Source organism: Bradysia coprophila, unplaced genomic scaffold (genome assembly GCF_014529535.1).
Source record: "Bradysia coprophila strain Holo2 unplaced genomic scaffold, BU_Bcop_v1 contig_350, whole genome shotgun sequence".
Classification (NCBI taxonomy): Eukaryota; Metazoa; Arthropoda; class Insecta; order Diptera; family Sciaridae; genus Bradysia; species Bradysia coprophila.
The window spans coordinates 3259770-3281317 of NW_023503608.1; the positions used below are offsets into that span (position 1 = coordinate 3259770).

The 21548-nt window shown below is 36.3% G+C and overlaps 2 protein-coding genes across 8 annotated transcripts; one reads left to right on the forward strand and one right to left on the reverse strand.

The window, feature by feature from the left end:
- Nucleotides 1-930: 930 nt before the first annotated feature.
- On the reverse strand, nucleotides 931-2929 carry LOC119080264 (SET domain-containing protein SmydA-8-like). The gene is made up of 7 exons (XM_037188513.1): nucleotides 2355-2929; nucleotides 1934-2299; nucleotides 1736-1873; nucleotides 1491-1677; nucleotides 1334-1429; nucleotides 1188-1270; nucleotides 931-1122 (listed from the first exon to the last, which is right to left on the reverse strand). Exons 1-7 carry the CDS (start codon nucleotides 2841-2843, stop codon nucleotides 1006-1008), a joined length of 1476 nt encoding a protein of 491 aa, XP_037044408.1. The 5' UTR covers nucleotides 2844-2929; the 3' UTR covers nucleotides 931-1005.
- Nucleotides 2930-3700: 771 nt separating this feature from the next.
- On the forward strand, nucleotides 3701-21503 carry LOC119080265. 7 transcript variants are annotated; one of them, XM_037188514.1, is made up of 7 exons: nucleotides 3701-3895; nucleotides 20267-20397; nucleotides 20462-20597; nucleotides 20653-20802; nucleotides 20860-20995; nucleotides 21054-21265; nucleotides 21322-21503. In XM_037188514.1, the coding sequence occupies exons 1-7, from the start codon at nucleotides 3793-3795 to the stop codon at nucleotides 21426-21428; spliced, it is 975 nt and encodes a 324-aa protein (XP_037044409.1). In that variant the 5' UTR covers nucleotides 3701-3792; the 3' UTR covers nucleotides 21429-21503. The 7 variants fall into 7 exon arrangements, with proteins under 7 accessions (XP_037044409.1, XP_037044412.1, XP_037044414.1 ...); XM_037188517.1 differs by lacking the exons at nucleotides 20267-20397; nucleotides 20462-20597; nucleotides 20653-20802; ... (1 more) ...; nucleotides 21054-21265; nucleotides 21322-21503 and adding exons at nucleotides 7744-7871; nucleotides 7951-8083; nucleotides 8144-8293; ... (1 more) ...; nucleotides 8550-8728; nucleotides 14565-14761; XM_037188519.1 differs by lacking the exons at nucleotides 20267-20397; nucleotides 20462-20597; nucleotides 20653-20802; ... (1 more) ...; nucleotides 21054-21265; nucleotides 21322-21503 and adding exons at nucleotides 7744-7871; nucleotides 7951-8083; nucleotides 8144-8293; ... (1 more) ...; nucleotides 14333-14506; nucleotides 14565-14739.
- Nucleotides 21504-21548: the final 45 nt, after the last annotated feature.

Below are 21548 nucleotides of genomic sequence, written 5' to 3' on the forward strand. Positions count from 1 at the left end.
TCCTCAGGTCCCAAAATACTTATAAAAAAAACTTGAAGAAAGTTTTCAGAATCAGTGTTGTTGAGGCGCTGCAACAAATTTTTTTTGTGTTTTTCTCTAGATTCGCTGAAATCAATAACATCCTAAAACTCATACGGAGATTCGGATGAATGATTGTTCCTTTCAGAGTTTTTTTTTTCATTTTAAGAGAATACAAAGTCTGATATAAAATTAATAAAAATCGAAATCAATTACATTTTATCTTGATAAGTGTTCGATACGGAATTCAAATCATCAAGTTATGCAGAAATCTCGTGCAAAACAAACTAATTTTTTTCCAAAACGATTATGGTTTAGTGTCTGAAATAGTCCCTTCTTGAAGTGTTCTCTAAAATCCTGAAGTGTTCTCGTAGCATTGTTAGGATGCTACGTAAGATTTCTGACCCATGGCGACCTTTTCCGGCTATATGTAGATTTTCTGAGATTTGTTTTGAGGAACTCAAGAATCTGACTTTGACAATTATGATTTTTTTTGCATCCTCTTTGAAAGTTACCAATAGGACCTGGGTGAGCGGTAATCGCATGCATACATTTTATATTTCGATATAACGAACTTCAATTGAAAAAATCAGATAAAACTGTCTCTCATCATCCCCCTTGGTCGTAAAAAAATCAAGAAAATCGAAAAAAAAATAAAAAATCTTGGTTTTTAGTTCTATTTTCTTGAATTTAAGAAATTTAAGAAAAACGTGATAATTCAGAAAATTTTGATTGTTTTCTTGATTCTGAGAAAGCAAAATTGTAATTTTCCTATTACACTCATTTTGTGATAGATCTAATTTAACATTTCGTATTTTATTGATAAAATGTACAACGTTATAAACTGACTGAAACCCTTCAAATGCAAACGTTGATTAAACAACAGAAAGAAAGCTAAAAAAGCTTACTGGAGTGAAGAACCAAATTTCGATTGAGACTTTCGCACAGTAGAACAGTTGGAATATATTTGACTTTTGTCGTTATTTTTCAAAACTGTGATGTGATGTCTTCGTGTGTGGAAATATTATCAGGTGCGGCAATATCATCACTCAAGATAGTCCTGACCTCACTCATAATTTTGTTTAGATCGTCGTAAGTTATCCGCTAATAATGGGAAGTTAAAAGAAAAAAACATTTTCATTTTAAATGGGATCGATGGACTTACTCACCTCGTAAAGTGATTTTCTCTGCTTTATGAGTTTACGCTGAAGTTGTTCTCGTTTGGTGCAATACAATTCATAGAGAATCAACGCTGAAAAGTTGAAATAGATAATTGAAGGTTGATGATAATTGCAAGTAGCAAGAAAACAGAGACCTTTTTTCTGACTATCACCACAAGTCAGTTGATCCAGTGTTGAAATCAAATCGTTACAATATTTAGCTTTATAGTGCAATTGTTCATCTGTCAAATCTGAGAGGGAAGGAATTTCATTTTCGGAACATGAAAGTAATACGTACCAAGTGAATAGAACCTTGCCAGCGTAGATCATCTATTCGTCCGAAAAATGATACGACGTGAAACTTCATATCCAAGGTAATGTAATTTCTTACTGGAACCAAGTGAATTAATTCGTTTTCGATAAATTGAACAATTTCCTCGGGCGACTGTCCCAGTACTTCATTTACAAGAGATTTCACTTTCCACCGAACAGCATTAGCCTAGACGAGTATATCAACATGATCTTCATCGAATCTAAAACTCAACGAAATATCCAACCTGTTGCATTGAAATCGTTTCCTTACAATCCCAGCATGTCCACCTAGTTTCCGAATCAAGTGGATTTTGGGGCCCGCATGAATTTCCGCAACACTCTGTGTTGATACATTTCAAAAAGCTTAAGTTACTCCCGAGCTCCTTTAAGAAAATATTCTCCAATAAAGTGCAAACCAATGTTCTCTACTTCACTGATAGTACCGTTGGATCTGAACATCTCGTACAAGCGCATTCAAAGTTCTTTGTCATTGTCAAATATTTCCATCGTAACGATGTTGGCCAAAAGAAGTCGGTATAAGTCAACGTAATCTCTTCGCCTTTCTCTATCGACACAGCCGCTTTAATGGTCATCAGACCATCTTTGTTAAAGTAATGTCGTGCATTTGGCACACAGCAGTGATTAAGAAAAGCTGCCAAGGGATACAGACCCCGAAGACTCGTCAGCGAACCATCTGTCGGAACAGCTGTCTCAAATGCATTAGCATCAAGTACACGACACAGTCGCTTCATGAAATCCTTTTCACATTTTTCAATTTTATTGGAGACGTTTCGTTCCAACAATTCTATCTAAGAGGAAATTCAATATTTTGAACGGATCAAGACTAAAGACTGATCATACAACTTCATCACAATCGATGCGAGGACCCTGATGATATTGTAAACAACCAATCAGATCCTTTTGATATTTACAAAGTGTTAGAGACTGTATGGGAATGACAACTTTCAGCAAGTCCAATGACCACATAGTTCCGCACGTGGGTTGTAAGTTTCGTAAATATTTACATTCTCTATTCACATGTGTGGTTGAACTTTCACATTGATCTGAACACACCGGTAACCCGCAACCATTGTCACATGGGAAAAGTGTTGATTTCGATTTGTAACAATTCGCACACATCGGCAAATATTTGTTGTAGCGTCGAGGACCGCGTAACAACGGTTTGTCAATGAAAATCACTTCGCCCTTTTTAATATTACGCTTCGCACATAAACCCCTACCGCCGAGCTTTGAATATTCGAGTGTCCACAACTGATTCTGCTCAGTGGATGCTAAATTTTCCGTTAATAAATGACACTGTAGCAGATTTTCGATTTCATATAGTTGCAACATCCTGGGATGAGATTCTTCGCTTACAAAAAAAAAAAATAATTCGACAAAAAACTTTGTTCACTCAACGCACTCAATGTTTACACTGAAGCATAAACATTGTGTGTCTAAATTAAAATAGATTTTGTGTGATGCAAAAATAGAACTTTTGAGATTTTTATTTTGCATTCGAAAACATAATAAATGAAATAAACCAGAGCAAGCAAATCCTATGACGACGTCATGATGACGTAGGTATGCTGAACAAGATGTGAAAGTAAAATGTGTTGAGACGTTACATGTAGATATTAGAGCTTTTCAACATGACACACGGGCATCGCACGTTCAACATTCATCCGCATGTTAACAATACAATTTTCGGTAATTGTTTCAAAGGTTTCATGTTGATGGTATGCGATAGATCCAAAGCTTAACATTGTCATATCACTGTAAAGTGTGTTTGACCTCATTACTTGGACAATACATGATAGATCTGCAAGTTAAGATTAACATAATAATGTTTGACCTCAATATTCGAGCTCTAGCCGACTTGCCAATTTGCAGTCGATACATCGCTTAATTATGTACAATTTTCCGCGAATCTTATCAGCGACCTTGGGTTTTGTTACTGTTATTAGTAATTCCCCCATTACCAGTCCACCTAGTACACGAACTGGCATAGACATATAACATGCATATACTGCTACCAGTCCTGCAAATATGTATACATTTACATCTATCAATAGATATGCATTGCACAGTCGGGCTGGATGTTTTAAGCTAATTACAAAAATGTCAACCGTGTATTTATCGTTATCGAAAAACTATCTACCGATATGAGGACACTCCACGGACTATATATAATTGAAGATTCAAGAAAAACAGTCATTCAGTGTCTACTTTTACCAGTGTCTTACGTGCAATTATTACTTCAGTTTTTGTTTTTTTGTAAATTTTAAGTGAAGTCAAAACAATGGGAGTACAGTCAATTTGGTTAACCGTAGTCGTGCTTGTGTTTGTGGATAGCAGTCTGGCCAATCCGCTGTTGGAAGGTGGAATTACTGGCCGAACATTGTGTAAGTACAAAATGTTTTTGCCTTTGACAAATGACTGTGGGCAAAATATACGAATGCCACAAAATACGTTGGGTGCAGGGATCCATTTAAATGTGCCAATTGCCAATACATTAGTTAGAACGAGATCAGCGAGATCGACGTTAATATCAAAACGTTCGAGTTGTGCTAACCAATAGACACAGTACGGACGAGAAAGAACTGTATTTAATAATACTATTTTTGCTTAAGGAATGGGTAAAGTGCCGGTAAACTGCTGATTCACTTCAGTTTGTTTTACAAACAAGCGGCAGTATTGAATCTCAATAAAAATGGGGCATTCCGACAAGTTATTGTGGCGTTAAACATTATTCTAAGCAAAGACAAATGGCGCTACGGTAACGACTGTAAAATGCACCCATAATTTCATCTAAACATCGAAACGTAGACCTACTTATTCGATTTTACACTGTTTAAAGATACTCTGTCATTAAAAAAGGTGGCTAAACATACAAATGCGGCTACAGAGCAGGTCAAACAAATTGTTTCATCACGGTTACAAATGGCCTCAATCAAGCTTTCGAATGAATTTTCTTTAAAAAAAATCCGGATACCGGCAAATCTACCCGGCCTAGCGGGAATAAATAATAAAATGAAGAAAAATTACCAGAAATCGGGAAATGACTAGAAATGGGACAATTAACAAAAATCGAAAAGTGACCAAAATTGGGAATGACTAAAAATATGGAAACGTACGGAAATCTGGAAATGACCGAAAATCAGGAAATGATTGGAAATCTGGAAATGACCAGAAATCGGGAAATGACCGAAAATCGGGAAATGACCGAAAATCGGGAAATGACCGAAAATCGGGAAATGACCGAAAATCGTGAAATAATTAGAAATCAAAAAATAACTAGAAATAGTGAAATGAGTAGAAATCGGGAAATAACAGAAAATCGGGAAATGATTAGTAATCGGGAAATAAATAGAACAGATTTCAAACGTTTGAACACATTTTAAAGACATACATTAGAACACCTTTTTGATAAAAATAACATTTTGCTTCAAAGAGGTCGAAATGTCCCAACTCTAATAAGAAGATAATTTTTACTATGTATCAACATCTGTTATCGTCGATAACTTATCGAGGACGAAAATGATTCCAGCACATCGAATACAATTGTTGATACGAGAAAATCATTGAAACGAAATATTCCCTCAACTTTCACCTTTCGTAAAAGACGTAAAAATTGATAAAGACACAACCTTGTCACACAAAATGTTTTTTTTTAAATAAAATTTCATAATTTCGGATTGAAATTTTTTTTGTTCCAACTTCAGACCAGAAACCGATTTTTGGAAAAAATTGGAAAAAATAAGGAAAATTGGAAAAATAAGAAAAATTGGGAAAAATAAGAAAAATTGGAAAAAGATTTAAATTCTGTTTGTAGAAAGTATGCATCAAATGAAGCAATAGATTCGATAGCTTTCTTAACGCTTACTGCTTGTGATAGGTTACTTGTTGGGAGTATTGAAAAGCGTTTAATGTTCTTGTTCTCAAAATTGCGGTCATCCGTAAATAACTGTTCCTCATAGGAATATTTATCTCGATTAAACAAGCTCATAATCTAATAGTTCTGAAGAAACCAGCAAACCACACCGTTTTATCTAAAGCATAACAAATATGATAATGTGGGTGAGGACACAGGGCCTGTTGTGTCAAGCATGACTAATAACTTCTGTGTTCCTAAATACTTTTGTATCGTTCTGTGTGGTCTAACGAAGTTAAATGATGGGAGATAAAATTTCAATTACTTAATCTATAGATTCATAATTGCGAGAAATAATTTTTTACCCGAAAAATTGTTTGATGTCAGCCAAACAAAATCATTGCGTAAATTTTACGATTATTTTTTTTTTGTTTTACTACCTGATGCGATGTTCTAGATAAAACCCAATAACGTTAAATTGTTGAAAATGTTTCATGTGTGTTTTGAACGAATGTCGATAAAAGTAGTCCCATTTGTCGACTTTAATATCAAAGTTAAAAACATGGACTTGTTGGCAGACTTGTAAATAAGAAAAAAAAATTATTTGCATTCTAAGTCGATTGTTCGATTCATTCTTCAATACTTGTCATGTCTTAGTCGGTTTAATTTCATCGGAAACATTGTACAGCCAAAGAGAATCTTATCGAGAAAAAATTACGTTTCCAGTGAGAATGATCAACGAATTGAAAACGAAGGGTGACGCATTAATCCATTTAATCCATTTAATCCAAAAAAAATTTTTTAGTTTTACCGAAATAATTAGGCTACCCACCTGAAAAATTTGTAAAGTAATTGCGAAAAATAGATTTGCACGATCCCCAGCTCGTTTAAGTACTCGTGAGGTATAGGAAAAAATGTTTTGTTAAAAATGGTATTAAATTTAAATTTAATCCATTTAATCCACTTTACACCAAAAACTCCTAAAAGTGGATTTTTTCGCTTTTTAACATTGTAGTATGAGTTGTAGTACGTGGTTCGATCAAAATCAACAATTTTTAAGACTTTTACAGTATTTGGTAAAATGAACTTTTTTCCTATTTAATCCATTTAATCCAATTTTTATTCCATTTAATCCATTAAATCCATTTAATCCATTAAATCCATTTAATACCCTTTAATCCATTTAATCTAGAAGTGAGTCACCCCTCGATTGAAAACCAGTTTCGCTTCTAAAACATTATTATCAATAAATTGAGTTTGACCTCCAATCAAGAATCAACTCGTTTCACTGGAAAAACAAAATTTCTGTTACGTTCTGTCAATTAACATTTAGTCAGTACCAATCGGCAGTTGAATCAGTATAGACGTGCTTTGAAATATTTCGTTTCGCTACTTCCGATAGTTATGTCTATTAAACTCGCGCTTCTGATCATTTTGTCAACAATTTTGTTTGCAAACTGTGAAACTGACTTCAGCGACGCTGTTCTCGATGCAAATGGCAAACAAATATATTGCGGCTGGGGTCCAGCCAGACAGGAATGTCCGATAGGCTCATATTGTAATATTGCTCCGAATGATGCGTATGCTTACTGCGCTAGGCCCAACAAACCACTTCCAGCCGATGCAATCATTGACGCTGGATCCAATGCCATTAAGTGTGGTCCTGAGTGGAATTGTGGCACACTGAATGCAGTCTGCAAATCAGACCCTATATTACCATACAATTACTGTGCCCATAAGCCTTGATATTTGTGACAAGATTAGCTTGTATGTTCGAATAAAAGTTGAAGAACTACAATAAATGTGTGTTTCGATCTCACTTTGACATAGAGATAATTGACACTGTAGGTATTTCGCAAAAAATTGCCTTCACGTAATTATTTGTACCGTCATCATAATGTACTGGTTCTGTCGAGTAAATATATATGAAAGGTGTGATGGTACCTGCCACAAATGATAAAATTATAACAGAGATTGGATCTGCATTTATTTTTATCCATTGCAGTGACCACCGAGGTTCCATCGACATGAATGTAGACAGTTATCAGGTGTGAATAGAGTGTTATTTGCAGCGAACATTTTTGGGAACATTTTCCCAAGAAGAGAAAACTGGAAAATAGTTACCTTAAGAATAGTCCCTGGTTTTTCGGCAAGATTTAGTAGCCTTCACTAAAGCAATCACTTATCAATACCACAATGACCATCACCTAACATCAATTGATATTTTATGTGTTATCTCATCTTTTTAAGTTCAATAAGTTAGGAAGTTTGGAATTTAGTTTTTTGGCTTTTCCAGAAACCGAAGTTTAGTTTTCCGAATCAAAACCTATGTGCCTGATCTTCCCAAAAACGATACACTATCAAATTTCCACTTTTCAGACCAACAAAATATGAAATGCGGCACAAGATCTGCTTTCAAACGCATCACCATGTCTAGTCCCACTGGTAGTGGCTATTCTCAAAGTTGTGAGTACACTATTCGAGGATATAGTACAAAAGTTTGTCAGGTAAACGGCGACATGCAATCATAATAGTCTAACTGTAGGCCGATTAAAATACTGTAACAACCGAATGTTCACCTTACAGATTCGCGTTGATTTCTTTAGTATGGATTTAGAGCAACCCAGAACCACTGGAGCATATGCCGTTTGTACTGGAGAATATGTGACAATCGAAGGAATGCAATTCGACCTATGTGGAATATTGCGCAATCAGCATGGTACGAAATGTGCTTCTATTTTATCAGTAAAACGAAAATGATGACGAAAATAGATTTTAGTGTACGTTCCGTTCGATGTTAGAAGAATAACCGACGAAATGAAGATTAATTTCCAAGTCAACTCAAACTCATATGCCAGGTGGGATATGGAAATAAATCAAATCGAATGCAATCATAAAGCCGCCCTGGTCACACCTGATGAACGCCAAGGTTTAAGACATTTATTATTAAGTTTTGTTAAATGTTTGTTCACAAAATTAATCTTATTTCAGCACCTGATGGTTGTCTCCAATATTTCCATCAAGCGGCTGGTCGAGTAGACTCTTTTAATTTTGGAAATGTATATTATGGCAATACAAGATACGCAATTTGCTTCAATCGAAACTACAACGAGAATGCTATGCTTGAGTACGATTCGGTCAAATTTCATAAACTTTCAATACTTACAGTATTGTCTGCGTTGCAGATTGTCTGAGATTACCTTTCAAATGGATGGCATAGGGGCCCCATACTTTGATGACATGTGTTTGAACGGTGCTTCTGGGGACTCTAAAGATTATATTGCAATTCCGTTTGCTGAAGTTACTAACCAAGATCCACACAGTCTATTCTGCGGTGATAGTCTGGACGGCGAAGACGTAATCTGTAAGTAGCTAGTAGGTTGAATACCAAAATGGTTTATTGACTGATTTATTGACATCAAACAGTCTATGGAACTGGTCCAATTGTTATCCACGTTAACACCGACCGCCAATTAGCGAACGACGAGACAGGATTTAGTTTCAGGTACAGAATCAGGCCATGAGCGATTGTCGAATGGACTAACTTGATTTTGTAGAAATGCTTTCAATTAAAATATGGATATTCAAATTTTTGTTTTTAAGTCGAATGCATTTGTGTGATCCTCGCCCCTTGAAGCTGCTTTAAAAAAATTGATCTTTTTTTGATGGAGGGATCACTGTTTTGTCATCAGTCATCACACTCTTTGTGATTCAGACACTACACACATCAGCCAAAGCAGAAGTACTGGAACAAAGTTTGTCTCCATCTTATTCACTACTGGCCGAATTCTCATACCATCCTTCTTTGTAGACGTCCAAAATTTAAGATACCCGTTTTCCCTAGAATTTTACTTACTACGATCCGCTGTATTGTCGCTCGTCTACTCCTGTGCTGAATGTACTGAATGTTCAACTGAATTCTGCTATGCATACAGTAGTTGGAATTGTCGATTCTACGCCGATATGAACTTCTATCTTGCTGAACCTCCTCCATTCCGACTAACAACACGTTCTCCTATCTGGTCAGATGCTAATATACGAGATGAAAGTTTCGACATCTCAGCTTCCTGGAAATGTTACTAGAACCGTTGCTCATATTTCTCTAACAAGCATCTTATCAATGATTCAGACTAGAAACTTGAAGGTTTCCATCTTCCGATGTGGAAATGGAAAATACTCAATCGTTTTTGTTTAGGGCATGAACAAATGCACCGGTGAAATTTAGTGGAATTGAAACTTTGTGACTGCGATAACGACGTGAAACAATCGCTAAATCATAGTCTCAACTATTGCCCTAATAATTTGGAAGCATTGCATCAAGTCTTGTCAGAAGGAATAGAGTGGTTCAACAATTTGAACATTGATAGGGCATAGCAGGGTTAGCATGTAAAGTGTCCCCAAAGGAACTAAAGCTTATGATACACAAAACGTAGCACAACAGACAGAAAATTCATTTCAATCAAAAAACAAAGACGGAACAAAGCCTTATGGAAAAACCAAAATAAAACTCACTCACCCCACCAGCCCACGCACGGACCATCACACTCGCTTCCACACAAAATCCACCCGCTTCCACACAAGAAATTCACTCGCGTTCACACAAAAACCACTCAAACTTCACACAAAACCACAAAACCAGAAACCGCAAAAAAACACACAAAAAAACCACAAACTAAAAACATTGACACTGACACTAACAAAAACTGCACACGGTCACTAATCCAAAAAGAAGAAAACCCGAAACAACGAAAAACCAAAAAAGGAAAACGAAAACAGAAAGAAAAACAAAACGAAAAACGAGAAATTCCTTTTGTCAACGTACTGATCCTGTCAGAATACTGATTCAGTTAGTGTAATGACCCAAAGTGGGATAGTGTTTAATCAGAAAAGTGTTTTACCCATCTATCACATGGAATAGGGTATGTGGTGTTGCCCATCTCTTCACTTAGAACAAAGCGTGCAGTTGTGTTATGTCGTGTTACCCATCCTTCACTTAGAACAAAGTATGTAGTACTGTCATTTCTAAATTAGGAACAAACGAATGTTGTGTTACCCGCCATTTTTTAAGACTAAGGTATGTTATGTTACCTATTTGAACATAGTACGTTATTAGTGTAATGACGTGTTAAGCAAATTGACAAAAGGAACTCTACCGGGCCGGACAACTCATCAGCTAACAGCAATGTAGTGATTCTTGTCGTGATGATAGTTTTTAATCATGTTTTTGTCAGTGTTGTGACTCACTTTACCGGGTAAAGTCTTCAAAAGTTTCACTGTATTACCCATTTATCACATAGAACAGGGTATGTGATGTTGCCCATCCTTCACTTAGAACAAAGCGTGTGATAGTGTTACCCGCTCTTTTTTAAGGCACAAGGTATGTTGTGTTACCCATCCTTCACTTAGAACAAGGTATGTAGTGTTGCCCATCCATTTTCAGGATAAGACGTGACGTGTTACCCGCTTTTTTATAAGAGCTAAAGTATGTTGTGTTACCCATCCTTCTATTAGAACAAATCTAGTACTTGTTTTATTATACAAAATATGTTGATTGTTGTTTTTCTCAATTTATCGATCCAAAATCGATCGAAAAATTGAGAAAAACAACAATCAACATATTTCGTTCACGATCAAGAAAGCTACCAAAAGCATTGCTGCTGGTTAACACCATTATACAAAATATGTTGATTACCTACAACAACTCCTCAACCAGAAAACCTGACGGTCTCCACTTTCGTTCAACCTAGCTGCAGACGGAATCCACTTTCGTTCAACCTAGCTGCCTTCAATACCTACTAACGTCCTCCATACCATCGAATTACCGTTGGATCTGAACATCTGGCACAAGCAGATTCAAAGGTCATTATCATTGTCAAATATTTTTTATCGATGACCTTGTCTTTGGCCATTGTTATAAGTAATTCCCCCATTACCAAATGCATATCCCGAAAATCTAGATATTTATTGCAAAGCCGAACAGTTGAATGTTTTTGGTTAATTACAAAAATGTCAACCGTGTATTTATCGTTATCGAAAAACTATCTGCCGATATGAGGACACTTCACGGACTATATATAATTGAAGATTCAAGAAAAACAGTCATTCAGTGTCTACTTTTACCAGTGTCTACTTTTACCAGTGTCTTACGTGCAATTATTACTTCAGTTTTTCTTTTTTGTAAATTTTAAGTGAAGCCAAAACTATGGGAGGACAGTCACTTTGGTTAACATTAGTTGTGCTTGTGTGTACGGATATCAGTCTAGCCCATCCATTATCAGAAGGTGCAATTACTGGCTGGAATTTATGTACGTACAAAAAATCATTGCCGTTGACAAAAAAAAACTGTGACAATTGACATAGAAAGTCGAACAAAGTTTTCTTTTTTCATGTTAGGAGCATTGATCGATTGATCCACAGTAATATGAGAGCACAGTAAAATGAATATTAGATTGTACAGAGGGATTCTTTTGAATTTCGACTGACCGAAATCGGCGCTATTTATTCCGGGACTTTTTTATATATGCCTAGTTAGGCCTTGGTGCCTAGGCCCCAAAACCAGTCTCAGATAATTTTGATCTTCCACACCTGGCTGGTGGTCAACGGTGCGAAGTCGAAAAATGGGGTTTCGTAATCCAGATTTCATTTCCGTAAGGTTTCGAGGACACTGACGTGTATGGGTTCGTTGGAAAGCTGAGGTCGAGTACTCCTGGGGCAAATAATAACTTCATAGAATTTGATGATAAACGGCCGAAAATATGACTTCCGGAAAATTTCTGAAAATTGATGTAACCTCGGTGAACTTTGATGAGTGCTGTGACCTCACTAATGCAATTATTTTATTAAATTATTACTTATTATGAATGTGTAGGACCTCAGCTTTACAGCGATACCCATATTTAGTAGTTTGGCACGCGACTACGTAACAGATGAAAACTGTGTGTTTCACTCCGCCAAACTACTAAATATGCGTATCGCTGTAAAGCTGAGGTCCTACACATTCATAATAAGTAATAATTTAATCAAATAATTGCATTAGTGAGGTCACAGCACTCACCAAAGTTCACCGAGGTTACATCGATTTTCAGAAATTTTCCGGAAGTCATATTTTCGGCCGTTTATCATCAAATTCTATGAAGTTATTATTTGCCCCAGGAGTACTCGACCTCAGCTTTCCAACGAACCCATACACGCCAGTGTCCTCGAAACCTTACGGAAATGAAATCCGGATTACGAAACCCCATTTTTCGACTTCGCACCGTTGACCACCAGCCAGGTGTGGAAGATCAAAATTATCTGAGACTGGTTTTGGGGCCTAGGCACCAAGGCCTAACTAGGCATGTATAAAAAAGTCCCGGAATAAATAGCGCCGATTTCGGTCAGTCGAAATTCAAAAGAATCCCTCACATCAAATTGTGAATGCCTCAATTTATCTGATAGTGTTGCTGGGGAAACCCTAATAGGGAAGCAGTATCAAATCTGTTAACTTTTCTGCCTCCCAGTACCTTAGTAAACAACTTCGAACCACGATATCAATTTTGCAATAGTGCTTAGTATAAAGTGATACGACCTTCTAGGCCTTTTGGTTCGTTGTAAGAAAATAATGTCAATCAAAGGACAATGAACAGAAAAGTTAGTTCAAAATATGAAGGGTATGAAAGGATATACCATTACACCTGCCACAAATGATTAAATTATGACAAAGATTGTCCCAGCATTGACCTATATTCCAAAGTCAGCGATAGTGAGCCTTTACCGACAATATTATGTTTGTTATGTATGACTATTCTTAATATGGGATTTTATTTAAGTTGAACTGTGAGTGCCGTGCACTAATGATATCCTCATTTCTGTGAGCTACCCATTAAGCGTGAAATTAGCGATGATACAGTGAGATAGCACTGCTTAACATTCGAATGTCAGACGTCGAGAAACCTTCAAATTTTGATACCATGGGTGTACTGTACACTCAAATGTGTCATGTACTGTCTTTACGAAAGAAATGCAAAGCTAATCCCATCAGCCTCTAAATATTTTCTAAATTTATGCTAGAACCAGTGCTATGTCAGTAATCAAAGTTGAATTTTTCGAATGAAAACCTGTGTACATTCTGATCTTCCCAACAACTAGGCGTAATTTCCGAGAAACTTTTAAATTTTCATTTTTCAGTCCACCAAAATATGAAATGCGGCACGAGATCTGCTCACAAGCGCATTACCATGTCGAATCCAATTGGTAGCATTTCACAAAGTTGTGAGTACACTATTCGTGCATACAGTACAAAAGTTTGTCAGGTAAAGAGCGACATGCAATTACAATAGTCTAATTACAGGCTGATTAAAATTACCTGAATTTTCACTTTGCAGGTTCGCATTGATTTCCTCTACTTGGATTTAGAGCAACCCAGAGTAAGTAACTCAAGGCCATATGCCACTTGCGTTGGTGATCATTTAACAATCGATGGAATGCCATTCGACCTATGTGGAATGTTGCGCAATCAGCATGGTAAGGCTTCTATTTTATTAGTAAAACAAATATGATGACGAAAATGGATTTTAGTGTACGTTCCGTTCGACGCGTTGAGACCAACAGACGAGATGAGGATTAATTTCCGAGTCTCAACAGACTCGTATGCCATGTGGAATTTGGAAATAAATCAAATAGAATGCAGTCATAAAGCCGCACTGGTCATACCTGACGAACGCCAAGGTTTAAGAAGACATTTATTTTTGAGATTTTGAGTTTTGTTAAATGTTTGTTCACAAATTGAATCTTCTTTCAGCACCCGATGGATGTCTACAATATTTCTATCATCCTGTTGGTCGAGTAGACTCCTTCAATTTCGGAAATCTATATTATGGCGACACAAGATACGCAATTTGTTTCAATCGAAACTACAACACGAATGCTATGCTTGAGTACGATTCGACCAAATTTCATCAACTTTCAATACTTACTAGTGTCGTTGTAGATTGTCTGAGATTACCTTTCAAATGGATGGCATAGCGGTCCCATTCTTTGACGACATGTGTTTGAACAGTGTTCCTACGGACTCTAAAGATTATATTGCAATTCCGTTCGCTGAAGTTAGTAACCAAGATCCACACAGTCTATTCTGCGGTAATAGATGGCGAAGCCGTACGCTGTAAGTAGCTAGTATGTTGAATACCAAAATGGTTTATTGATTTATTGACATCAAACAGTCTATGGAACTGGTCCAATTGTTATCCACGTTAACACTGATCGCCAATTAACAACAAACTCCGAGAATGGATTTAGTTTCAGGTACAGAATCACCAACTACAGGCCATAAGCGATTGGCGAATGAACGAACTTTATTTTGATTACGTTTTGTAAAATTGATTTTAATTAAAATATTCATTTTCAAAATTTTGCATTTGAATTCGAATGCAGTCAAAAACAGAAGTAGTCGACAAAGATTAAGGGTATTCGCGATTTCGACTTACACTCTAGTGTATCCAGTATATTGAGAATATCAAGTATATCCCGTATACCGAGTATAACGACGACTGTCACGGAAAAATGATTAAATTTCGAGTTGACGGATTTTGGTCAAACTAAATACCAGTGCGCGATCTGGACTCCAGTGAAGTAATCAGTTTCCCAATTGGATCAATATCTGCTAACGATAAGACTTGTTCTTCATTTTCAAAGTCTTATCGCTTGACAGATATTGATATAACTTTTTGTCATTTGTAAAATGCTTACTGCTTTACAGTGTTACATACAAAATAAGACTGTGCCTGGTGCCTGGCTTAGTTTGTAGACCAAATGGTATGTAGAAAAATTATAAGCAGAATACATTTTCAGCAGAATTTTTTGCTATGTCTATCAGATACTTAGGATTTCTATTTCTACGGACGAGTATTCCAATTCAGACACCCAAAATTGCCTAAAATCAAACCCTCAAAACATATGGATAACTCCCGCTAATTTGAGACTTTTCGAAATATTTTCACCAAATGAAAACCGATTTCAGTAAACTCTTTTTTCCTTGAAAGCTGTTGACCAGACACGTCGTTTAAGCCACGTATTAGGTCGGTGGCCGAAAATCTCGGGGAGATACCACCGTAAAACTTTATGCTTGTTTTTAGCAAATTTTTGAAAATTATAGTTTATTTCACGAAACCTGAACCGATCTCACTAAACTTTTTTTTTTGCTGAAAGCTATTGTCAAGACGCGTCGTTTGACACACATATGAGGTCATTGGCATAACGTCTCGGGGAGGTGGAGGTATGACCAAAAAGTGTTTGTTTGTATTCGACTTTCCAAGATATTCTCAATAAATCTCAAATGATTTCTCTAAACTTGTTTCCCTGTAGAAACGAACGCTATAAGTCCATAATTGCACCAAATGACACGAAATTAAATTTTTAGAAGATTTTTGGTTCGTTCTGCTTCGAAGTAAGGTGAAATCACCTCGACCCAAACGTTGCCAAAATTAAGTGCCCATTCCACTCAAAAAAAGTACTCCGTGAGGGAGCCGTGAGAGAGCAATCTGTCAAATAAACAAAGAAAAATTGAAAAAATTCAATTTTTTCTCTCACACGGAGTACTTTTTGTGGTAAGAGGAAACTAAGCATTACATTTTTTCATATAAAACCTGACGAGCGGTGTCATTCGAAAGCTACAGCATATGACTTCACGACAAAAATAACTTTGGCTCGATCAGGTTAGTTGGATGAGTGAAGTCGGTGAAATAGGCGTTGATTCTATATCATCTTTTCATTATGTAACGTGACTATAAAGTGAAGGAAGCTGCAGAATTTTTTTTCCGTGTTACAAATAAGTTTTACATTATCTGTAAATCATTAAATACCTATTTTACGATCCATCTATCTAACTATTTATGTAATGTATCGTTAACAACCATTTTGTACGCAACGTTTCTTTTACCCAACCAACCATTTGTACCACTTTGCAAACGTATTCCAAAAAGACCACAATTACGGCTGCCGTTTCCGGTGGGTAATTGATAACATCCCAAATGTGATTTAGTAACACTTTTCAAATGTTGATTACCAACAAGGTAGTAATTTACCCACTCGCATGGCAGGTGTAACGAGAAGCGCAACGAAAATTTATCCAAACGACGATGCATCCATCCACCAATCGAATTATATTTGCTGCGCTGTTCTTCTTGTTTATGTGGGACCTGGAGATGTTCGCTTCACTCAGACCCGAAACGGTAAAATAAATCCGCAGAGAAGGTTGAGATTAACCGAATATTTGATTTACTTTTACAGAGAAACCGATTTCATTTGGATCGTTATGCGTGTAAAATATTAAATCCGAAAGTAATGAAGTCTTTTGTTTGTGTTGCGAAACATATCAGCATGGCAGACTTGAAACTTGATACCCAATTCTATTTCACTCGACCACTTTCACATCTGTGGATTAACGTCATAATCTACTTCAAGTTCAACGGAATTGTTTATAACAAATTTCCCATTGAACACTGGGAAAATATTTGCGAATTTTTCGACGAGAGAAAGGAAAATGCATGGTTCCTCGATTGGTGGGTATCTCGACTGCAAAACAGTAATTTCACTAATCTCAATCATACGTGTCCGTATTCATCTTTAATTGTTAAAGCAGACAACGTTACGTTAGACACGTATTTTTCCTTTACGAAGGGAATTTTACCATCTGGTCGATATCGGATAGATATATTGTTTGCGCAACAAGATCGTGTCCCTTTTTTGGACGTGAAACTCTTTGGCACGAATGCTGAACATCACCTAGAGAAAATTTAGAAATATTAATCATGTTCGGATGGTTGTCCATAACCTTACAAAATTTCATGTCATTCCCACACAGTCGCCCACAATTCTGCCGTAATTTGCATAAGAGATCCTCCATTTTTTAAGAATAATATAAATTCGTTTATTCTGAAAAAAAAGTTAAATCTCTTATACAAATTACGTTAGAATTATCCGCAATTCATCACATGGTCAGAGAAATTATAACGGAGCAGCATGGCAATAGTTATTTATGCAACAAGAATCGCATGAAGGTTTATTATCGCACTAGATGTCAACCCGAGGCGAAGCTGAGGTTGACCAGACGTCGTGGGCGATAATATACCAGCATACGATTCGTGTTGCATACAACGCTTTATGCAATTTCGGGACGGAATGACCTGCCAAAACACGGAAACATACATTATCACAAAGACACCACATTGGCTGGCCACTGTTGCAATCCTGAGAAACTTTAGTGCAATGCAAATGTTAACAACAACAAAGTCAGTTAACATCTGCCGCGTCTCAACAGGCAGTGGCAAAAATATTCCCAATGTAAGGAGACTAGTGTTTACTTTATACACGGATATGTTAAGCGAATCATGAAATATGAAAAAATGAAATTGTATTTTGCATGAAAATTTTCTACGTAAAAATATGTTCCATTTTTTTATGATTCGCTTAACATGTCCGTGCATAAGGTGAATACTTGTCCCACATAGTGTAGATAAAATGTGCTGTCGTTAATAAACATGTTCACGATTGCTGGCTGAAGGAAAACGAATTAATGTGTTATTAAACATAAGTTCAGTCTAAATACATTAGATGAGTTTCTACTCTCAGCATTTTAGAGTGCGAAAAAAACTTTATCGCACTAGTGCAATAATCTTCTTCATTACGTTATTAAAAACAGGCAAGAAACAGTTCGATTCCATACCGGAATTGCATAAATTAACGAATACGTGACACTTCACTGTTTTTATGAAAACTCATCAGCTGTGAATAGCCATTATGATTTCTATGTTATGTGGTGATATTTCGTCTTTGAAACACCCGAACATGTTGACCTTAGTATTTATCTTGCAGTGAGATTTTTAGTGTTATGTATTTGATTTGATTTTTGATTTCTATCGAGTTCCTGGTTTTTCCGTAGAGTGCTTTTCTTCGAGTAAGATTCCCAACAACATGGAATTTTGGGCTTTAGTTCAGTCAATGCTCACTGTATTGAGCATTTTCAAACGCTTCCGAAAACTATTGATAATTTTCGATAATTTTACAAATTAGTTAGAGTAAATAACGGCAGAGTAAAAAGTAAACCTTATTTGACATTTCGAAAATGAACCGCTCATGCCTGGTTTATTTTACTCTGCAGAGTTATGTTTCTCGAAATATATACTTTATTCCATCCATATTGAATGAAATTTCCAAATTATAAAAAAAAAATGTTTACAATCCACGACCAACTACCGTTTTGTGTAATTACAAAAACTTTAATCTTGTTTTCCATAATCAAAATCTAACTATTTTGATGATATGGAGGAAATTGTATTCTCTATTAATCGGCTATAAATACGTTGGCTTAAGGCACAATGGCATCAGATTTCCTTTAACAGTGTGAACATTCCAAAATAATATTAAAAAAGATTTGTGAAAGATGAAAGTGACTCTGATTTATTTGACCCTTGTGTCGGTGCTATTGGATATTACCGCAGCTAATCCTTTAATTGCAAATGAAACATTAGCACGAACATTCAGTAAGAAATACGAGGAAATCGAAACAATCGTTTTGTGCATATTGCGTAAAATTTTCATTTTGAATGTCAAATAAAAATCACTATCATACCAAAGCCATTGTCGACGTCAACATAAATACCTAAATGGATATTTCTCTCGCTCGCTGTTTTCTTATTTCATTTGAAAGGAAAATATCGTGGCAGAGTAAAGTAAACCAGGCAGGAGCGCTTGTTTTGATTACGGACCTGTTATATCTAGTAGCCTCTGTGTTTTGCAGATATAATTTTTGAATTGATGTCAGTGTTCATTTGATTTCGTTTTCATACAGTGTATTCGGTCACTTATTTGACGTTTCAAAAATGAACCTCTCCTGCCAGGTTTATCTTACTCTGCCATGAAAATATCGATCAGATTAATAGATTCAGTTTATCTTCCGACCGATTATAAATAAAATGTTGTTTCCCAACTTATGCCTAATTGTTTTTTTTAGCGAACTCGATCGCAGAAACCTTTTGAAAACCTAACTATCGCTAAAAAACAGTTAGCATGCGTTAGCTTCTTAACCGGAAAAGTACATATCAAAATGTTTAAATAGATGAAGTAGTAGATTATGTATTATAACGACACAAGGAGGTATTCTCAAGGTAGATAGAAAGTTCAATACAAACGCTATCAGCGTTGAGGTAGTGTAAATATTTTGTGAAACACAAGTTAAATCATAGTCAACCATTTCAAAAGAGGTGTCATTAGCATCGAACTTACGTGCTAGGCCGCGCGTCAGAATGACATTACCTCCACACTATATCTACCTTGGGTATTCTAACTCTATGGAAGTAGTAGATTTATATAAGTTTATTTCGGATCTTCAGGAAAACTTGTTTGACTGCGAGAGGAAGCTCCTGGTAAGATATTTTAGCCAAAAAGCTTCACCATCGAAGATAAACAGATTTCCCTGCATAATCATATACGATAAGCTTCTTGTTTGTGGAATGTTAAATTCGTCCAAAAGGTGTACCGTCTAACTTATAAATGTTATCTGATTCATTAAATTTCGATAATGGAAACGCTTGTACCATAGGTCTAATATGTTTAAAAAAATAGGTAATGATAAAAATAGTGATAGCCCATTTAAGTGTAAGGTATCAAATGACGGAATACTGTTTTTGTTAAATGTATTATAGCGGCAGCGGGCAGATTTTTTGAAAATTCCGGTCTACTTTTTTTCGAGATGTTTTCGATCATTCTTTTCTGTATTTCCTGAATTTCGAAAGAGGATTATACTATAATTGGAATGTATTCCCTTAATTTCACTAAAAATTAGTCACAATCGTGGAAGACATCAGAACGGATTGTAAGCCGAAATAAGGAATTCAGGTTTAATGAAATTTCTTTTTCCTCAATTAAGCTACACCGAATATGAAATGCAACACACGGTCTTCAGCTAAACGAGTCACACTGTCTCATTCAGTCATTTACGATTCAAATTCTCAAAATTGTGCATACACTATACGAGCATTCAGTACTAGAGTCTGCCAGGTATGAAATAAATAAAATTGAGTCACCAATTTTGAGTGCTGTGAAAATCAAACTTAATTTTCAGCTTCGCGTCGACTTTCTCTACTTTGACTTAGACCAACCGACTGCGTCGAGACGACCGTATGCTTCTTGTGAAGGCGACCATTTAACAATCAATGGATTGAATTTTGATTTGTGCGGAATACTGGTCAATCAACACGGTGAGTCGGATTGACGATTTTCAATGTTTCAATGAACAAAAAATATTTCCAACAGTTTATGTTCCCTTTGATGTGCAACGATTAACCGATGAATTGGTTCTCGATTTTCAAATCGGATCCAATAAATTTGCCATATGGAATATGGAAGTTAATCAAATCGAATGCAGTCATAAAGCGGCTCTTGTTACGCCTGATGAACGACAAGGTTTGTCCCTATTATACCGATTTGAAAGTCTTTCACTTAGAAAATCGTAAATTTCAGCTCCCGATGGATGTCTCCAATATTTTTACCATTCAAATGGTCAAGTTCAATCATTCAACTTTGGACATAATTACTTCGGCAACACTCAGTACGCCATTTGCTTCAATCGAAATTACAACCCAAATGCCATCCTTGAGTAGGAAAAGTCCAACGTTCCGATTTCTTTAATCTTTTACGTTTTTGTTATCCTACAGACTTGAAGGAATAGATTTCAACATGGACGGCAATCTGGGAGGAGGAACTCCTCCAGGTTTCGACAACGATTGTTTAGATTCAAGTGGTGCGGCCGCCAACAATAAAAAGGACTACATTGCCATTCCGTTCGCTGCAGTTACTGACCCGGCTGGTCCAGTTGTATATCACAGCTTATTCTGTCTGCAGAGTCTCGACAGCAAAATACTCGAATGTAAAGGAAAGTACTTGGGTGGTATGTCGTTGCACTAAAGAATGTTTAATTCACAGTCTCTGGAACCGGTCCTATGGTCATTCACGTTAATACCGACCAAATAACTGACGCAACTGCGAATGAAGAAGGATTTCGTTTTCGATACCAAGTCAGAAGGCGATGAGAAGGACAAGAGGTTTAAACGGATTTCTGACTTGGCCTGATCAATTATTATAATAAAGATGCAATTACTGACCCAGATCTTTTGTTATTGTTCGTAGTGTCTTTATCCGCATGATTGGTT